This window comes from Poecilia latipinna, unplaced genomic scaffold, assembly GCF_001443285.1.
Source record: "Poecilia latipinna isolate Pla-1442-1.1 unplaced genomic scaffold, P_latipinna-1.0 Scaffold1682, whole genome shotgun sequence".
Lineage (NCBI taxonomy): Eukaryota > Metazoa > Chordata > Actinopteri > Cyprinodontiformes > Poeciliidae > Poecilia > Poecilia latipinna.
In genome coordinates this window covers 114,927-136,059 of record NW_015114298.1, presented here as the reverse complement: position 1 = coordinate 136,059, position 21,133 = coordinate 114,927, and the positions used below count along the sequence as shown (strand labels likewise).

The 21,133-nt window shown below is 39.0% G+C and overlaps 1 protein-coding gene across 2 annotated transcripts in view; it reads right to left on the bottom strand.

The window, feature by feature from the left end:
- The window catches only part of poc1b (POC1 centriolar protein B), a 37,255-nt gene that overhangs the window by 9,109 nt on the left and 7,013 nt on the right, over positions 1-21,133 (bottom strand). The window contains exons 5-11 of one of the 2 annotated variants that reach the window (XM_015060049.1): positions 20,863-20,970; positions 20,644-20,759; positions 20,010-20,143; positions 19,347-19,415; positions 18,432-18,590; positions 18,214-18,291; positions 6,865-7,339 (exon numbers count right to left, since the gene is read on the bottom strand). In XM_015060049.1, coding sequence (XP_014915535.1) covers positions 7,211-7,339; positions 18,214-18,291; positions 18,432-18,590; positions 19,347-19,415; positions 20,010-20,143; positions 20,644-20,759; positions 20,863-20,970 — 793 coding nt within the window. In that variant the 3' untranslated portion in view covers positions 6,865-7,210. Of the gene's footprint in view, positions 1-6,864; positions 7,340-18,213; positions 18,292-18,431; positions 18,591-19,346; positions 19,416-20,009; positions 20,144-20,643; positions 20,760-20,862; positions 20,971-21,133 lie in introns of those variants that run through there. The other variant, XM_015060050.1, reaches the window with a different exon arrangement.

Here is a 21,133-nt window from a genome sequence, read left to right as displayed (position 1 = left end):
TTCAGCAAATCATTAAACAATTACAAATTTTAAATCGCAACATAGTCAATGTTCGTATATCCAAAAAATGTGCTAAAGCCAGAATAAGTTCTTGTTCTAAAGCCAAAAGTGAAAATGTCCAATCAGCGATATATCATGTGTTCACACCAAACGTGTTTTGAGTGTCAGGCGCATCTGATTTACATTCAAAGTCTATGTGTGATTTGAAGTGTTTAACTCAAATGCTCAAAACGCATCTGACAAATAGGCCGGCAATGAAAAACAACGTCTAGAGCAATTTTTGCACATCTGATGTGCCCATGACGCGTTTCCACATAGACTTTGAATGTAAACCAGACGCTCCTGACCCTCAAAACGAGTTTGATGTGAGCACACCAACATTTAAACATCATCAGCATTTAAAGTGCCATGCGTTGAACTTGAAGCATCGGATGCTTTTTTGACGCACATGACGCGTTTGGTGTGTAAACACACCGTTCGGTTTCTCACTGTGACCTACCTCTTCTGTTTTTTTAAATATGTAGTTGTGGCTTATTTAATGTCGTGTTTTATTAATTTGTAGTTGTGCTTAGTGATTTGCACTTCTGAGTCACCATATTGAATGAATGAATGAATGAATGAATAGACAGACAAATGTGCCAGCAGAGCTTATTGCTAAATGCAGACAGAAACCACTTGACAAAAATTTCAACAAGCAAAATGTGTACAGCTCTGCATGATTGCTATGTGAAATATGCTTTGAATGGATTAATGTCCTGCAGCAACAGCAATGTTTCAGCTGTTTCTTTCCCACCAATACCTCAAGTGAAGGCAAATCCCTTCACAGTGAGGAAGTGAATGGGCGTCATTGTGGCTTTGAGAGGGATTAACCTATTTTAAAGCCCCTTACAAAGATTTGCTGACATCATTCACATTTTATTAGACATTCTCACCTACACATACACACACTGGGTAAAATCGAAATCCTTGATCCATGAAATAAGGAATAAATCTTAAACTGGAGAAAATTTCAAAAGTGGTTGGCCTCGCTCAAGTTCAAGTGTTGGGAAATGGAAACGATAAGGGAACAGAAATGATCTAAAGCAGGGGTGTCCACACTTTTTGTCACATGGTCCACAATAAAAGAAACAAACAAAATATTGTCAATTTTGAGCAATAAAATTTGAATCTAGGTTACTCTTTTTTTGAAAATGCTTACTGTATTTCATCAAGTTTAATAAAGTCATTAAAACATATATCGGTGTAGAAAATACAGCTTTTAACTCAAACTCATTCATCAGTGACTGAGTAAACGTCACTGATAGATGAGGTCCTAGCAAGAGAAAGCATGAAGCCTGGTTATTTAAATATGAATAATTAGAGCTGTTGACAACATTTTCAGTTGCAAGAAGATTTTACTTTGTCTATACCAATTTTGCTATAATTAGAAATAGAAAGTTTCACTTTGTATTTGATGTATTTTGGGCAAATTGTATCATTCTTGAATTGAAGTTAAGGGCCACACACACATCAGTCCAGTGGCCACAAATGGATCCCAGGAAACACTCTGGCCAATTTATTTTTTGAAAATTTTAAATGTCTTCCATTTCCAGTGTTAAATGTTCATTAGAATTTAAAGTTTATTCATCTTTGAGAATGTGTGCCTGCATTATTATTATTCCACTAGCCTTATATTACATGAAGATGGTCACAAAACAATATTACAATAACTTCTGGAACAATTTATCATCCAGGAAAACTTGTTATTGTCACAGGCTCGTTGGGAAAAAAAAGATTCACAATCATTTTGACAAGTTACTGTAGTATGCTGGTCCACCTCACTGAGCCGTTTCACATTAGCACAGTAGGTAATGCTGCAACTAAATACACCTTTTTTCTTCATGTAAGCAGCAACAGTTTTTACACACTGACCTCGCAAACTCAAATGTCCCCAGCAATACACAGAGCTAAGTGGCAGCAGGTGGCTGGAACAACATCTGACAGGGTTAAACAGGATGCAATTAGTGCATCCATCATTGAGCACAATCACAGAGCGAAAGACTAAAGGAATTGCTAAAGGTTGTCTGCTTGATTGACAGTACTGGCAGCGGGGGGGGTCGGAGGTCATGCTGAGGCTTTGCCCTTCTCTTTGCAGGCAGGAGGGAGCTGAAAAAGCTGCTCCAGGCCCCAACAGCCACAGGTGGGCTTTGTGGTCTGTCATCATGTGTTCAGTGCCGCCAAGATTCCACCATCACACAAGCAAGAAGCTAACTTTTTTTTTTATACATGTGCCCTTTATTGATGTTATCTTCACTATTGTGTTTGTACAATCGACAACTTTTGCAATGGTGTAGACGGTCAATATGCCAACATTATGCATTAAGCAGGAGAAAGGAGCAACAGGAAAACGGTCTGGTGGAATCAGAGGAAAGGACTTAAATAACACAATGTTATAAGCACTAGAAAGAAGAAATATGAATGGATATCCAATCATATGCAAAAGATGCTCAATTTGAGACACAATGTGCCTCTCTATTAAAATCAAATCTCAGCTTCACAAAGGTTAGATAAGGTCAAAGTTATTTTCCTAATTAGCTTCTCTGCAGTTGGATACTAATCCCTGTCTACCAACCTGTAAGCCTGTATGCTGTGTGTTTTACAACGCTGCCAAAAACAAAGATTAACAATTATACTGACTGTGCTCAACTATGCTTTAGTCCATCTAAAGTAGAAAATTTGTCCAGCATAATTCCCACCATCCACACTGGGGTCTCAGCAATCCATGTTGCACTGACAGATCACTCATGCTTTCCATCTGGGACATGTACTGATGATTCATAAGTTTCAACAGCACTGGGATATTGTACACCAAGAATGTCAATGGATAAGCTTAAAGCAAACAGAGCCTGGAGTGGGTGTTGGATATGTGGGTGAATTAAAAAAAAAATCTACTTCAACCTTTCTTTTTTTTTTAAACAGGATTAGTTGGCAGATGGGGTGATTTGGTAACCCTAGTGAAATACCCACACTAACTCAACTCCACACACATAAGACAGGCGTTCATATTAATGTAGGCGTTCAGCCTAACCAGCACAAAGATTTTTAATGTTAGATCCAGTGTGTGCTGCTAAAATATACTATCTGCTTTCTGTTGCAGACAAAAAGATTACTTAACTTCAGCAAGGTTATTAAAATCCATTTAATTTAACTGTACTAAAATGAGAACATTTATTCATCTGTTGTTGAAACTATGCTAACAGGTGTATTTTATTAGAGAAGCACCAATCTGATATTAATATCTGTATCAGGACCGATGTTTAAAGAAATTCTAGATTGGATATCAGTAGCAGTACTCCTGATCAATAAGAGCAGATCTACTTTTTTTTTTTTTTCATTTCCGATACCAATACAGATATTTGAAGTTTAGTATTGGCCCTGTACCGATCCGATACAGAAAAACACTGCTGAATTCTGAATTATTTGATAATAGTACAGCACATTTAAATACAACAATAGATTCACAAGCTTGGTCAACCATTTACAAACACCCAACTTTAATTTGTTCAGTCAATGCAGTTATGAGTAGAACAGCCAATTTAACATAAATAATAAAGAGACTGAAACCGATAAAAACAATATGTTGACTACCCAGGTCAAACTTGTAAAAATAAACTGCAACAGCAACAAACCTTCTTTCAAACGGTTCAGAAAGTGCAATTAGGAATTCTAAACACAATATGAAATAAATAATAAAGCATGGAGTCGCTCAGAGCACAAAGCATAGTATTAGTCTGAGTAGATCTGGTCACATTGTCACCGATACCCCATCTACAATTTCTGTCAATAAGGACCGTTAGAGATATTAATATCGGATCGGTGCATCTCTAAATTGGTGAGAGTGAACTGGAATCAAACTCACAACTTTCCCTTCTTTTCCTGTGGTGCCACAGCGGCCTCACTGGTTAATGCAGCAACAGTCTCCTTACAAAGGCCAGCCGTGTCAAATTGAAAGTGATTCATGTTGTTGTTTTTGTGCAAGGATTTCTCTTGCACAAAAACCGAGATGACCCTGACGCATTCGGTTCGTAGTCTGCCCAATGAAAACAGGTCAAGGCCCAAAAGGCATAATGTCAACCAGATGTTGGTCTTATTTAACCAAAAAACGAAATCAAATGAACCAAACGGAAAGTCGCAGTAATTACATTCTGCTCCCAAATCCATTTTGCCCGTGCAAAATTCAGAGATCCCTTGTTGGCCAGGCTTGTTTCAATCGCCCTCACATGAGCTGTTCCAAACATAGCAGCTGCTGTGTGTCACAAGATCAGTTTTCTCAAACGCAGGACATCGATGTCAGCTCAGACTGAGGCTTCTGAAGAAGTGTAATAATTTTATTAAAGCAGCGCAGGGACTTTCTAAAGTGCTTTACTGCAGAGAAAGAAATGAATGGGTGACTTCCTTTCATTAGGTATCAGACTTCCTTTCATTAGGCCTTCTGAAGTGATGGAATGCAGTTGGTCACACGGGAAGTTCGCCTTCACATTCACAATTCTCTTTATTTTTGTTCAAAGACACAGAAGTATATTAAAGATGGTTTAAATATTTTACTCATTTTAAGTGAGTACGGTGAATTTTAGCAACCTTAGCCCAATTCTTTTGTTTTGAGATAAATGTTAGAAAGTTTATGGAAAGGACCTTAAATCTTGAGTATGTGGTCATTCAGTGTTGAAGGCTGCGGGACAGCAGAATGGCACACACAGACGAAACAGACTGAAACTTTCCACTGAAACCTGCAGTGGAATCCGTCACAAAGCACTGGTGGACATGAAAACTTTCTTCAATCAATTGGTGTGGCTGACGGAAGACAATTTGTTGAAGGGCAAAAAATGTTGCAATCCACTTTTTGTTTCAAACATATTTTTGACCAAGATCTGTCTCAGTTACAAAAAATAGGCAAAAGTTAAAGATTGTGTCCTAGCTACTTTTTTAAACCACAAAGCAAAATATCTGAAGAGGAATACATAAAATCAACAAATGTGGAAAACTTTTTTCAAATTAATTTTAGCGTTTACTTTTATCATTTCCTTTTTATCATTTATTAGGTTTTCACTTCCTGCAGTTACAATGTAAGCAATCGTGTACCTTCATCACAGACAATCAAGCCAAAAAAACAAATAAAAAATCCAATAAGGCATGAAAAATCTACTCAAATAATTCTGTTTTATTTAAAGCCAAAAGTAATTGTATCTATGAGAGTTATTGATGTGAGCTGCTTCGCCGCACATGCCTGCTAATCGCTTCTGGCATTCAAGCTAATACCAATAAGTCTGCAAAGAACCTGTGGGAAACTCATTTGCCATCGAGAACAATTTTTTCTTAATTGCCAGCAGTCGAGTTTTAAAACCATGTAAGCTCTCGCACTATGCTAACAACCCAAGCTTTCCGTTCCCACGGAGACCGCACTAAAGGCCACCCCAAAGCTCTTCAGGTGTTTTTTAGCCAAGGTCCTTACTTCTGAACCTTGAAAAACAATCAAACAAAACTCATAATCACCCAACAAAAACGTCCCTGTGCTCCGGGTCTTTTAGGAATATGAAAATAACCGAGTGCAGTGGACATAATCACAGCTTTTGTCGTAAACATCAGCATTTCTTGGCTGAATTGATTGTAGATCAATTTTGAACATGAGATATTCAAAAGCCCAGAAACTTCAGAGCAAAAAATGTGACAAAAACATGTTTGGTGGAAGCTGTAATATAATCCTTAAGTCTTTCATAAGGTGGATATGCCAGCACACAATCCACAAAATGCAGTGTGTGTACAGGGAAGAGTACATGAACAATAACAGCCTAAGGTGAAGAGGTCAATCAGTTACTACACAAGATTAACAGAATGCAAAAAGATACTAAAGTCTAACCAAAATATAAAAAAAAATTGACAAAGATTCCATAAAAACATAGAACCAAACAAACTAAAACTAGTCTGTGTATCAAACATCCAGGTCAGATGGGGTTCAAATGCTCTGAAAGCTGATGGCTTAACAGCCAAGTGTCACGTTTTCGGTTGGTGAACTAAACACAGCCGCTTATAACAGGTTCCAGTTTGGATTCAGAAGTAGTTTCATCCAATCAGACAAACTTTTCACCAGAGGAATACAGTCAGATATTCCTGTTGATCATGACAGAGGGCAGCCTGGGTGCAGAGGACATAAGAAGTGGCAACAGAGAGAGTACAACAGTCTTACTTAAACTTGAACTCATTTTTGAACTTAAGCCAGTTCCAATCTGTTAATATCCCAATTTGATGGTTTTCATTTGATAAATCTTCACATAGTCACCACTTAGTCACTGTATTCTGTTGTTCTTTCATCACTTATGTAGCATGCCAGCACAGCAGCAATATTAGATTATGGATTAGAACTTGGTTTACTGAAAAATTCCAAATACTGGACAATACTGACAAAAAAAAACCCTTCAACGAGAAAGCTGAAGATCAAGAAGAATTTTAAGATTTACAATAATAGTGAAGAGATGGATGCATCCAAGTCAACAAAAGTCTGGCCTGACCAGAAGAAAATCACAGTTCAAAGAAGTAAATATGAAAATATCTGTGGGGTGACTTGAAATGAAATGAGGGATAAACTAGAAATATTTTCACAATCTGATATATTTACAGAAACTTTGCAGAGCAAAAGGTCAAAAAGATGTGCTGAGGAGTGCTGACTGACTTCTACGCAAGAAGCCTAAGTTCTGAAATTAGATCATAAAATGGTTCAAAAAGGACAAACTTACAAACAAGTTATTGAACTTTAATGTTTTTTTTATTTTAAACATCTTAGTCTTAATTTTTACTTTACAAAATATGGCACTTTAACTGGAATGTACAGTTTACTACATCCACTCCACAGGAAGAAAAAAAGCAGATCATATTCTAATATTTTGGCTAATATCACTCAGTAAAATTCTCCTCTCTACAGATTTCAGATATCTGAATTCCTCCGAGATTAATTTACAGATTAATTTACACAGATGATTAAGACATGATTATTCTCTATGCAATCAAGTCCAAAATGCCAGTGGAGGAAAATAAAAAATCAATTTCTTGATTAAAGGTACAGCACGCCTCTGCTTCCCTTTGTCCACATAGAATCAATGCTTACAGGTGAATCCCTCTCAATCTTGGGGAAAAAAAATAGAGAGCTCAGAAAAATCAATGGCTTATTTTTTCTGCAAACCTAGAAGAGGCGTACAGAAATAAACCCGGCAAGCAGCGGAGCCATGAGGCGTCTGATCTGCCTACGCGGTTCACAGGGCCACATCCTCTCTGCCTCCACTAAGGCAGAAAATAGCATCAGCCAGCAGCCCTGCCAGACATTAAGGTAGTCTGTTATTTCCACAGGCAGCACACACACACATACACACACACAGTTTCTCTAACACTGGCTTTAGCAGCAGCCTTCCAAAGTCATTCTGTGGAGGTTATCAATGGACCTCATACCTGTAGAAATATGTAATAATAAGCCGCTTCTTAAACTAAACTCTATTTGTTTTTCCACCCTAAAATGTACAAAAATGAAATTAATAAAAATAAATTCTCTAATTTAGGTTTGGGTAATATGGGATCAGAGGTAGGCATTTATCTTATCGTTTATCGTAAGTTGTTCAGACAAATTTCAATTAATAATGTTTAAAAAAAATGCAGCAGGATTGTGACCTGGTTTAATGTATGATTCTAATGAACAGCACAGTAGCAGAGTATGGTGTGAATTGGATGGCTTCATTACCAAATAAATTCATTTAATTTTGTTAATATAAATGTAGTTGACCCAAAGCACCATCCCGTGTTCATGGCATGATTCCTGCTCAGTAGTCTAAGTGACTGACTTCCTGTTTTCTGCTGGTTAAGCTTCAGTTTCAGCCCCTCAGTGTCTTAGCCAAACTGTCGAACTTCACTCTTTTCCTGACAGTTTTAAGGAAAGATTAAAACAGAAATCAAAAAGATCAGGAATCTTGTTGTGTTTAACTATTTTTCATCTTGCCATAAAAATACAGGCGAAGCGATGAAAACATCCCATCCCAGGTCTATTTTCATCCCTCGACGCCGAACCAAAACCACATCCTTGAGCAAAAGGAGGAAAAGCGACACAACATGGCTTGCCTTTCAGGTGTCCCGGTAATACCTGTAAATAAACCTGCCGGCCTATTTTTAGCCCTGTGCATGTACGGACTGTCAGCACGTTCCCCCCACGTCCCCCAGGATACACGCTGTACCCTTGAGAAAGCACAAGCACAGGATCCTTCTGGCTGAGGGCATGGACAGCCATGGCAGATGACAAGAGGATCAGCAATATTAGTAACCAAATTAATTATAAGGAACATTCTTATCTGCTTTTGACAAGTGAGAACTTGTTTAAAAGAAAAATAGTTTTCTCTAGAAATGCATTACTTGCAGTGTGATTTGATACATTTTTCTATTACAATTACAAGCAGATGCATCTGTGGAGAAAATGTCAAGTTTAGAAAAGTAGTATTTATTGGCCAGAATGGAAGCATCTCAAACAAAACGAGAAGAGTGATTGGATAAAGAAAGTAAAATTACAAAACGGAAGAATAAATATGAGAAATAAGCATAAATAAGTTGATAGATTAGTGATGCAACTATCCCTTCCAGTTAAGAGTCTCAAAACAAAATGTTTTACACTTGATTTCACATTTTCAGAAACCGACTGAATGAACCTGCAAGACAACAATAATTTCCCAAAATGCGACTGGAATATCCATTTAATACTCATGCAGTTATAAAGCAGAAAAACTGTAAAAATGTGTTTCAATCCTCAGCTTCATGTTGGAGTAATGTGCCAAAAACTGTTTCTCAACTGGTTTGGCTGGTACCACTTAAGTCTTTAATGTGTTGCTAGGCGGCCCAGGGTTTTCTCCACCTGTCAGTCAACTTGAAATTATGAAAGCGTGAAGGCAATTCCCCAAAAACATTTCCTCTTGGAAGCACAAAGACAGCCATGGCTCACAAGCAAAAGAAGGGCCACTTATCCCTTAAAAGGCAACACTGTCCCAAAACAACAAGCTACAACATGTAACATGTCTGTTGCTAAAATAACGCTTAACAGCTATTGATGCTAGTTTTTTTTTTTTTTTTTTTTTTTAACCTATGAGACTGACAAAAAGGAAAAGCCAAAAAAATGTAGATGCCTGCATTTATGGAACAGTTAGCATCTTAAAGTCGTTTATTAGCCATTTAAAAGGCTCAGTAACATTTCAGTTTCTCCAACAGCAACGTTGCACAAGGTAGCACAAGCTAACGGAATCTGTTTAACTATTAGCAATTTATCATTAGTCAAAATTCTCACACACACACACACACGCATGCGCGCCGCACGCACACCCGCACACACACACACACACGCGATATGACAGAAAACGTCCAGTCAGAATGTAAGCTGAAGAAGAAATACAAGTGGGGAGAGATGTGTCGATTTCCTTCTGTGAATAATTTATCCCTCACAGAAAACAATGACACAAAAACTGCATTGGTATTCTGGTGAGAAAAACACTTTAGTCTTTCTTTCTAATGCTTTTCTTCTGATTCTTTTGAGTAGATGCCTATGAACAAGTGCATTAAAAAACATATCTGAACAGGTATTCAGCTGAGCTAAGAATAGCATGAAGAGAAGCATGTGGTTGTCGATGAGGGTCAGCCGGCTCGAGAACACTGGGAGGAATGTTAAGATATTAATGGCAACTTAATAGCAACGCATTCCACATTTTTCAGGTATGCATTTGTGAAATGTTTCGCTTTTCTTTCACTTTCCATATACCTGGTGATTTCCATGTTTACATTTCCTGAAGAATTTGTGCTCATCATCTTCTTCAGAGGTTTTTCATGTCATTTCCTTCAATGGTTCTTGGTGTAGCGTCACCACAGGCAAGAAAGTATACAGGTTGTCCAAAGGGTTTGTTTCATTTGGCACAATGCAGTGTGAAAGCAAACCGCACCAGCTGAACATGTAACAAATATTTCAGTTTTGGTCCCAATTTGAACAGTTTACTGGACTGCGAGGTCTGAAAACATCCTAAGTCACATTTAGTCAAAACTTGACAAAATATGAAAAAAAAAAGAAAAAAACAAAAAAACTGTTAAGATAGGGCTGGACGACACAGCTGAATAATGAATCACAACAGAAGCGTTCATATCAGTCGATATCAATAATTAGTCATTAGTTTTATGCATCTGAAATACTGTCATATTAGTGACGTGACCTTTCCTGTTTTATCTGGTTTTCACTCCATTGTTGTTTATTTTTAAGCAGTTATGAGGCACAGAGGCGAAACCTTAAACTGCTGCTGCACAAGTTACTCAACCGGCTGTTGCGAGGTAACCAGTTAGTTGATGCCACCAACCTAGCTATGCTGGTCATGAGAGGTGGAGCAGCTGAAGTCTTTGCTCTGACTACATTTCCCAGATTGCCAATGGTGCGTTTCAATATATTTCACATTTAGATATGAAATCATCCGACTCACTCCCATTATAACATCACATTTCACATGGAACGCAGTAAATCATCATGTGAAGTGCCTACACGTTCCCATCTATGTTTAAACTGCTAAAAATAAAAAAATGCACAGCAGGCTGTGTGTGTGTGTGTGTGTGTGTGTGTGTAAGAACAGTGAGATTAAAAGTATATAAGAATATATAGTGAGAATAAATGTGCAACACTGTAGGCATTTTTTTTTTTTTTTTTTTTGCATGAATGAAAGCGGTGAGTGCGCCACAGGATGGTTGTGTGTGCGTGTGTGTGTGAAGATGCGTGGGTGTGAGGGTGTTATGCAGCCTCTGGGAGTTTGTGTCCTGGTGGAAAGTGAGCCCTCCCTCTCCCCTGTAGCTGTTGCTATCTTTATCTCGTTTCCGTCGTGTCTTCTCACTCGTGATACCCTCCACAGCACTTAAATCTGGCGTCTCAACCTCTCAGTCGTCAAGTATCCAATACTTCCCCTGCACAGGAAGCTGGAGAGGAGCAGGGTCATCTGTGCTAATGTAGCGCCACACACACACACACGCACATTAGCTTAATCTCACATTTAATGATACACCTGAGTGCAGTCATTAAGCATGAGCAAACAGTTAATTTACCCCAAAATTTTGTTACAATTAGGAATGTGCAATAATCACATTTATGGGGCAAGTGATAACGTTTTACACACACACACACACACACACACACACACACACACAGGTCGATAAGAAGCACATTGGTAGAGAATATCTCGTCTGGTCTAACTGGCGTCACTGCCAACGTCTGCAGGGACACAAGAGACGGCACAAGTAACCAAATCTAACAGTCTGCTATCTAATCACCTCTTAAACACACACATGAACACACAAATATTTGCTTTAGGAACATTTGGTCATCAGTAATACAAGAAAAATGTTAATATAAAAGAGAAAGTACTGTTTGGAAAACTATTTTAAGTCGAAGTACAAGCTACTTATCAACAAGGGATACAATAAGTACAAATGTACTTCAGTGGGTTTTGGTGAGATGTATATTTATACATCACCTAATAGGGTTAGAGCGATGCTAACTGTGCTACATCTGAATATATAATGCAAAGCATAAAGGGGTCTTTCAAATTCTCCTCAAAGGTAGACAATGCAATACTCAGAGAAAATGAAAAACAAAACGCAACTAAAATCTAATGTGTTTGATTTACTGTTAAATTTAATGTGTCAAGTGTTATTATATTAAGAAGGGAAGACAGCTGTTCAATCTTGGTTGTGTCGAACCAACCACACTCTGTGTTGCCCATAACCTGTTCCCCCCCTCGCCTATGGTGGCGCTGCACCAAGAACCACTGAAGGAAACGACATGAAAACCTCTGAAGAAGACAATGAGCACAACTTCCTTCTTCATAAAATGTAAACAAACATTTAGTGGCATCAAATTTTAGCGATTGTAGGATTTCTGTGATGGTTGGTAAAAGACCATGAGCCAATTCTCCCACTGGCACTAGACTCATGAGTTTGTTTTAGTTGCATTTACCCAGAAGGCTTTGTTCTACTTCGCTTCCAGCTTTTGGAAGTGTGTGTGCAGACCAGCAGTCTCTGGTCTGCACATATGCAGTTGAACCGCACCAGAGTTCACTTTAGCCAAACTGAGACTTTGGTTTTTAGGTGGACCAGAGTTCACTTTTTTAGTCCACATCAGAGTTTGACTGCGCAATCACACCTGCACAAATGAACCGGACTTTCTAGACAAACGAACTAGAGTTCGATGAAAACGGACTAAACAAGGTTGGTGTGAAGACCAAGTTACACTTTGGTGAAGCACCATTTATTTAATGGTAAAAAAAAAAGCTGTCCTTCCTGGATATTTTTAAGAACATTTCATCAACTGTCTCAAGTCAGTGAGTTCTTTGCCTCCCTACACAATGGGATGATTCAGTCGGTTCAAGGGAAGTATTTTTCCCTTTAATGTGGTGTTTGAGTTCTAGAATGTAATGAAATTTTACGCATAAAAACATTTCAAGCGCTAAAGTGACGGGAAAATCCCCCCAAAAAGTATCATGTATTTTGCTCAAGAGGTCACTGATGTTTGGAGAATTTCCTTGGACAGGAACATCCCAGAGTAACCACCCACACAACCACCTCAGGACTTTCTGCAATTCCTAGCCCCCTCTGTCTCTCTCTCTCTCTCTCACCATCTAGCTGTCAGGCTCTCTCAGGCCTCATCTTCATGCTTCCGCCTACGCATGAACCCATTAGGGTGATGTGGGGAGGGTGTTTGGGAGGAGGAGGGGAACAAGGATGCCGAGCGGAAGGGAAAGCACTCCGAGTACATGCAGAACGGTGGGAGAGGGAAAGAAAAGACCAAAGGGAAGGACGAGGAGGAAAGAGAGGGAGAGGATGGAACATTACCTGATGATGTATTTCACCTGATAGGAGCTGACTGGAGGGGCTGGGGGCTCCCCGCTCAGAACCAATCTGACATGAATGACCGTCGCTCGCATTCACACCCATACCCGATGAGTCATGCCCAAACAACCTCCATGTACACACACACACACACATCGCACATTTTTGATCTGGATTAAGACACTGAATGACTTCAGGTCATTGTGTTCAGTTAAACTATGACAGTAGCTGCTTTTCAATTACAAATGTGCTTAAAACTTTATCGAACAGATAAAGTTAGAACAGATAAATGTGTGGATGTGCCAAAACTTTCTCCAGCTGAACAGAAACAAAACTGAAGTTATTATCTTTGGACCTAAAGAGGAGCGAACTAGAGTTAATGCACAGCTTCAGTTATTACAACTGAAAACCAGCGATCAGGCCCGAAACCTGGGAGTAGTGATGGACTCTGACCTGAACCTTCAGAGCCACATTAAGACAGTCACAAAGTCGGCCTTCTATCACCTGAAGAACATCTCCAGGATTAGAGGACTAATGTCTCAGCGTGATCTAGAGAAACTCATCCATGCGTTTATCTTTAGCTGTATTGATTACTGCAACAGCGTCTTCACAGGTCTGACTAACAAATCAAACAGCTGCAGCTGATCCCGAACGCTGCTGCTGCTGTTCTCACTAAAACCAGGAAGATAGAGCACATAACACCAGTTTTAAGGTCCCTTCACTGGCTCCCTGTAGCTCAGAGAATAGACTTTAAAATACTGTTGTTAGTTTATAAATCACTGAACGGCTTAGCACCACAATACCTTAAAGATCTGTTATTGCTGTACCAACAGTCTAGCCCCCTCAGATCTTCTGGTTCTGGTCTGCTCTGCATCCCCAGAACCAGAACCAAACGAATTATGCACCACAAATTTGGAACAAACTTCCAGAAAACTGTAAAACAACTGAAACACTGGGTGCCTTTAAATGAACTAAAAACCCACCTGTTTAGAGTTGATTATGGCTAAATTGTGGGTCTTGATGTTTTTATCTTTACTTTTCATCTAGTTATTAACTTCTTTTTATTTCTCTGTTTCACGGTCTAATGTTTTTAACTTTTTTTTTAAATCTTTTTCAAAATGTCTTTCTTTCTCACTGTTTAATCAATGTCACATGCTGTTTTTATTTTAATTATGTAAAGCACTTTGAAATGCCTTGCTGCTGAAATGTGCTATACAAATAAAATTTGATTGATCGATACTCTGCTAATGCTGAAAAAAAAACACAATTTAGCAATTACAATGTTACTATTAAATAAGAAGTGCAATTAAAATCACATTCTTTTTTTTTTTTCCTGACCCAGCTAACATGCTGTTTACACTCCAGTCCAGTAGGTGGCAACAATGTGTCATTAAGTTGGAAGTCAGTCAACAGCTGCCCAATCCAGCTATCTGAATAGAAGATGAGTAAAACTTTGTCAATATTCCACTAATGTCTTAAAAAAAAAAAAAAAAAAAAAAAAAAAATTTTGTAGTTGCAGTGTTTTCATTAATTAAGTTTGTTCATGCGACAAGTCATTAAAAACATCATCCTCCTTCCACTTCCTATCATTTTCTTCGTCGTTTTCGCCGGTTTGAAAAAAAAAAACATGATCCGAAAAAATGTGTTTCCACTGCAGTTTTTACAGCAGGAAAACCATCTCATCCTGGGGCAAAATCTTATTTATCTAAAAACGTGGGTATTTTCCAAACAGCCATTTCTCCACTGAGCAAATTTATTTTCGTAAATCCAATTTGCGCAATTTTATGGCTTGTGGAAACCCAGATACTATCCTCCATTACGACTGGCATTTTCATAAACTCACCGTCCCTCTGTCTCTAGTAAATTGTATATAAAATATCATGACGATCATCAGCATAAAGAGAGAAAATGCAGACAAAACATATTAGTAATAAGTTAAAGGTGATAAACGCTTTAACATCACCACAGTTCATTGAGGTATTCAGAGTTAGAACACGCTGCCCTAAAGCAACCAACATTCTGCTGCTATTTTTAGCAAGGAGAAAACTGATGCATGTGCAGCAACTTAGCTAAGCGAGAAGGCAACTCTCCTGCTCCACTATTATTAGAACCGTTGCTCGCTGTGAAGGGCCCCTGGGGGCCCAGGAGCTGGCACGTGGATTTCTACCTTCCCATCCCATGGATGGGAAAAGAAACAGGGTTTTTTTAAACACAAAGAAGAGAGATAACTGACTGAAACACAAAATAACCTAAATAAACTACAGATGCACCCTAACCATTGCTCAGAGATAGCAACCGTCTTATTTTCTCAATGATCTGAAGCATCACACACAGAATAAAGGGCATGCATTTGGTGACAAATGTTTGTTTCGGCTGTTACAGAATAGACCTGGACTTGGGAAGAAGGACTTATGGACAACTTTATCCTCTCTATGCCAAATATTCTACAGTCAAGTCTGAGACCATCTGATAAGTTTTATGATCCCATTTTAGTCAAACTTCAGCTGTCAGACAAATATGCCACACAGCATAAGTGACATCACACTCTTCAGAAAGCGGCCAACTCCGCTAAGACAAACGTCAAAATAACTATTACAAGACTTGAAAAAAAAAAAAAAAAAAAGCTAACAGCTGGTCGCCTAAAATCACTTTAATTTAGTTGATTTCACTGTAAAAAATGATCACAGGGCACTGCACAGTCAGCTGGACAAACAGACAAGGCTGCAAACCAAACTGGTCATTTTGTCATAAACCTCTTGATGAGGAAAGAAGACGGTGGTGGACAGCAGCCGCCAATCGTCAGTGTACGTTTTACAAGCCAAGAAGGTCAATGTTCATTTACGTCATGCATAAGTTTAATTAGAAAGATGCAATCAAATATTGTATTATGGAGAAGGTGCATTTCTAATTACTGACAAACATGGAGAAAATGCCCCATCGCCATGTAGCCTACCATGCATGACAAGAACTGGTAAACATCTAGACTTTAATACGGGTTTGGGTCTGCTCTGGTGTAATGGGATCACCCTTTATGACATAGTGGTATAAACCATGTGACGTGAAGTCAGGCAAAGTCAACATTTTAATCATACCAAACACGTCAGGAGGGGGAGGTTTGGGGCGGTTTCTAAGCTAGTTGTTTCTAAGTTTTGCAAATATCCCCATCTATGAGCCCCAACTAGATGTGCTACTTCCACAGACAAATTAGCTGGACATGAACAAGAAGGAACCATGGCTATACTGGCATAAATAACTTTGGAAAACAATCACAGCCGTGGCGTTTAATGCTCACATCCCCACTTCCGACGTCCATCATAGCGTCTCGAGGTGACGTAGTTGCAAAAGGTCAATAGAAGAATGGCTGAAACTAGACGTGTCTCAATGGCGTCAGAGTCGAGACCTGATGCAAAACTCAATTATCTGAAGTTAACACAGTCAGATGTTGAAGAGTTATTTCACCTAAAAGTGGCAAATGAATAATGCACGACTCAACAGCCAATACAAAACTGCATTCACACACAGTTTTCCCTTTCTTGCTTTGCTTTCATAAACAACAACAGTGTGGAATCTATTGTACATTTTGAGGCAAATTTTTAACTTAAGAACCGGGTGGTTATCAGATAGCATAAAACTATGACCAACCACTGACGCAAAAAGATTAAAACTTGATGTAAGTGGATCATTTCCTTAGAACCGACATCTGCAAACAAATAGAACTCATATGTTAAAACTCACGTCTTCGTTGGCTCACTCATGCACTGCTCAGAGTTCTCCTTAACCTCACAGCTGTCCAAATCGTGAGAGGCTGATTTACGGTTGCGGAGGATTGAAGTAAAACCACATATCCGACTTGGCCGTCCTCATCATAAATGACTTCCACTTGGCTTGGTTCATTCACCATTTTCCTCCCACACAGGAGGTAATTGCAGGGAACAAGTTACAATTAGATGTAGGGCAACACACTGCTCCTAAGTGAACAAACCGACATGACTGTAAATGTCAGGTTCGGATCCAAGACCTGAATAAAAAGAGCGACTAATCTCTGATCACTTTTGAGCCCATGAAGACGGAGAGATGATGTGGAATTGCTGCTGGCATATCCATTTCACATATAGTGCTATGGAAGCATGAAACAACTTGGCTTTTTACTGAATAGTCAGTATTATTAAAAATACTCTAACTGGTCTCATATTTATGAGAAAATAGTTGCAATAAAATAGGTATTTTAAACTTAGAGAAATATGATCTTTGATACAATGGTCTTTAACTGAATCCCCACATACAACTGCTGTCGGAAGAAGACTTCTATAAAAAAAATAAAATGAAACCCTTTGATATGTGCATCTATACAGCTATTAAAATAAAATTAGGATTGCACCAATATGGGATACTGCGGTGGAGATGCGATGTGGCCGTCACAGGTTCAAGTCCAGCCCTGATGACCTTTCCTGCATGTCTTCTCTCTCTCATTACCCACTTTCCTGTCTGAACACTCTCAAATAAAGGCCACTAGAGCTAAGAAAACCTTTAAAAAATGTGAATATATGAATATTTGTGGCGATAACATTATCCGTTATTAATATTGATGTTATGGCCAATAACCAATATAAACCAATGCCATATATTCTAAAATGACCATGTTGCTGACATTGCTTCTCTGTTTTCAGTTGTTGCAATCATTGTTCCATACAATAAATCTGAAACTATTTCCGTGGATCGGGACTCGGCAGCCATGACAGATCTTCTGAACTTGAATAAACTTTAGACCCGGACTGGATGGAACCTCTTACCTACAACTTCCACTAAACCAAGCAGCCAGTTCTTCTAAGAAACTGCAGCGTTTACACTAATACTTGTTCAACCTGAACATTCTGACTAAACCACATCCTCCTCATGTTTCCAAGCTTTATCCGGGATCAACATTTGTAGAGTAAGCGGATAAGACCGATTCACATCCAGAGTTTTAGAGCTGGCAGAACTGTGAGAAACTGCTTTCTGCAAAGTCAGGACACACTGACCGGCTGCCTTTGAATGGTCTCCATTATGGAGCGATCGCTTTAGACGTGTAGACAAAACGTGCATCGTTCTGTGTGAATTAAAACAAGTCACACTGACATAAGACATACACCATTACTTTACACTAGCCTGCACTGCCACCTAGTGGCAGAATTGGCATGCCCTGCCTTACTATGTTACAATTTGAGGCACTTCATAGAGTTGGCAGAGAAAGAAGCAACAAGTAGAACAGAGGCAGTGACGATTTTGTGTTTTGCTGTAATTGTGCAGATTTCTTCTTGCTGGTCGCCTTACCTTGTTGTCATGGTGATATCGGCTGACCTCTACGACCTCAGGATCGTAGGACAACGTGTTTGTCACGACTGGATTGATCTGCATACAAAAAAAGAATCGGTATGACAGGGCCGCACATGGAAAACCAACAGCCTGGAATGAAATCGCATGTTTTTCTTCCAATTTAAAACAGAAACAATTCATTGGGTTTTGATTCTGGGAGGTGAAGCAGGCGATACCTGAATGCCCGTGGGATGTGAGCGGTGGAGGTGGGCGTGGGGCGTCCCGGGGTGGATGTCAGACAGGTGGGGCAGAGGATCGGGGGTGGACCTCCAGCTGTGTTGTAGCAGAACATCCCGGTAACGTTTACGGTCAAAATTGGTCTTCCACAGCAGAACCTGAGGAGGGAAACCCAATGCATGAAACCCCAAGTTTAAAACGTTTAGAGACAGTCTAACAGCTGTTTTGTGTGTGTGTGTATTATTGTATAACAGACAGCGATTACATTAAACTCAAAGCACAAACCTGTTGCCATCGTTTTGCCAGCAACATCAATGTTGTTGTTTGACAAATTTATTTATTTTTCAGGTAGTTTTAAGAATACTCTGTTAACATCAGAACAGATGCAGCTGCAATCACTGTAGTTTGAAGAAAGTCTTGCAACAGAGAGACAGATGTGAAAGAAATTATTGTCCCTCCCATGTTAGCAACAGTTTCTACATAAGAAAAATGTTCTGTCTTTATGGCTTTCCATCAAACTAATGTCACTTGCAAGAAATCACTACCAAAGATTGCAAATAAATTATCCAGAAGATCCAGCCAGAGCTACAATAAAATGGTTTACATCTGTAAGAGTGTTCATATGTCAGAATAGCCTAGTCAAAGCACAGAATCAAATCAAGAATTCACTTTCTGTCTCCTGAAATCCTGTTAAAAGACATTAAGGTTTGTAGTTAGAAAGTAGGAAAAAAATGTGGAAAATTGAGAAGTTAAAAATTCAACTGCAAGACAATATTCTATTTTATAAAAAAATATATATACATTTTGAAGTTAAAAAATGTATATTGGTAACAGTGTTGAGCAACAGCATAAATTAGTAACACTGTGGAGAACGACTATCAATCTATTAGGAAAGAAAGTCACATCATACCAACCTGGCAATCAGTTCCGCCTGAGGCAAAGTGATCTCCAAGCCTGGAAAAGGCCACAGTGATTACGGCTCCCTGAGAATGAAGATAATTCAAATAAACATCATAAACCATAATTCAAATAAATGTCACAAAGAAATGAAAATAATAATGTTCAAAATGTCCTCATTAAATTAGAACAGCCAAGTGATGCACATATTTTGACAGAGACATGGATAGGGACTTTTCCAAATTTTGTGGTATCAGATTAATACTGTCACCATGGTTACAACACATTTGTCATGTAAATAAAACAAGACTTTTAAAGAGTTCTCATCCCATTATGCTCCACAATCCTATGAGAGATTACCAAGAGATTTGTAAAGCGGGTGGTGTTAGCACATCTTCACCTTATTAAAATAATGTTTTAGGCAACAAAAAAACGTGATGAAATGGAACTTGGAAGAAACAAACAGGAAGAGAAGTGAAAGAGGAAGAAGAGAGAGAAAGAGTGAAAGAGAAAAGGTAAAAGAACAAAAAAGGACAAAAGAGCAAAAGAAAAAAGAGTGAAAGCAAAAAGGCAAACAAAAGAGTAAATGAAAGAGCAGAAGGAAAAAAATTAAACAAAACAAAAAAAAAGCAAAAGAAAAGGACAAAGGAAGATTTTTTCCCCCTCTGCTGCAATGCCACCTTGTGTCCATGCAAGGTATAGATGAGCCGGCCCTCCAGCAGGTCCAGGATCTTCACTGTCCGGTCACTGGAGCCACTGATTAGGTAGTTATTGGACGGGTGGAAGGACAAACTATTGCTTCCTCCATTGTGGACTGAAAACGCAGCAAAACAAACTAAAAAATAGGAATAAAGCTCAAAGCAAAACACTGTATTATAACGACAAGGCCATTGGCCCACGGCTATTGAAACACGATGGGAGAATGAGCTTCTGGAACAGCAGCCTAGCTCAGTTCTGAGGAAAATTCAAGGATTACATTCAAAGCTGAGTCGGTACAAGAACAAACATGAACAAACAAACAAAATGCATGACATTTGTAAGAGTGCTCAAATATCTAGCCAGAGGTTGGACAGAAGCTTGTTCATGACTACAAAAAGAGTTTGGTTTCTCCGCAATTTGCCAAAAACATTTAGCCAAACATTTGTGCCAGTGTGTGAGTCTGAATGTAAAATTTGCTTCCAAAGCCCAAAATTAGTGTGATGTTCATGCGGGTGGTGTATGAAAATCTCACTAAATGTGCAGAAACATGTTTGAAAATTAGTTTGAGAGGAGACACGGAGCCTCTTCAGCCTCGGCTGAGTGGTCCTTCCATACCTTGATAGTGCTGAATCAGCTTATTGGTTCGCAAATCCCAGATTTTAAGACAACTGTCATCTCCTGACGAGGCGATGCAGGTGCCGCTGGCGTTGAAGTCGACAAATGTGACCGAGCTGGAACAGATGCAACGATTATTCCACCGAAACCAATTACTCTGCCAACTCCACCCACTGACAAGTAACCGCGTTTTGGCTGGAAACAGGCCGACAGAATTACCCTCCGCAGTTGGTGAAAGTGTTGATGCAGCATTTGGTGGACGTGTCCCAGAGACGGACGGAGCAGTCGTCCCCGCAGGACGCTATGAGCCTCCCGTCTGGAGAAAATCTGAACAGAAGCAAACAAAAAGTTTATGCTCCACTATTCAGGAACAAACTTCCAGAAAACTGACAAATTGCAGTATTCCTTAAATCAAGGCCAATCACCCCCACCCTCCACCTGTTTAGAGTTACCTTTGAGTCATAATAACTGGATTTTTAATCAATATATT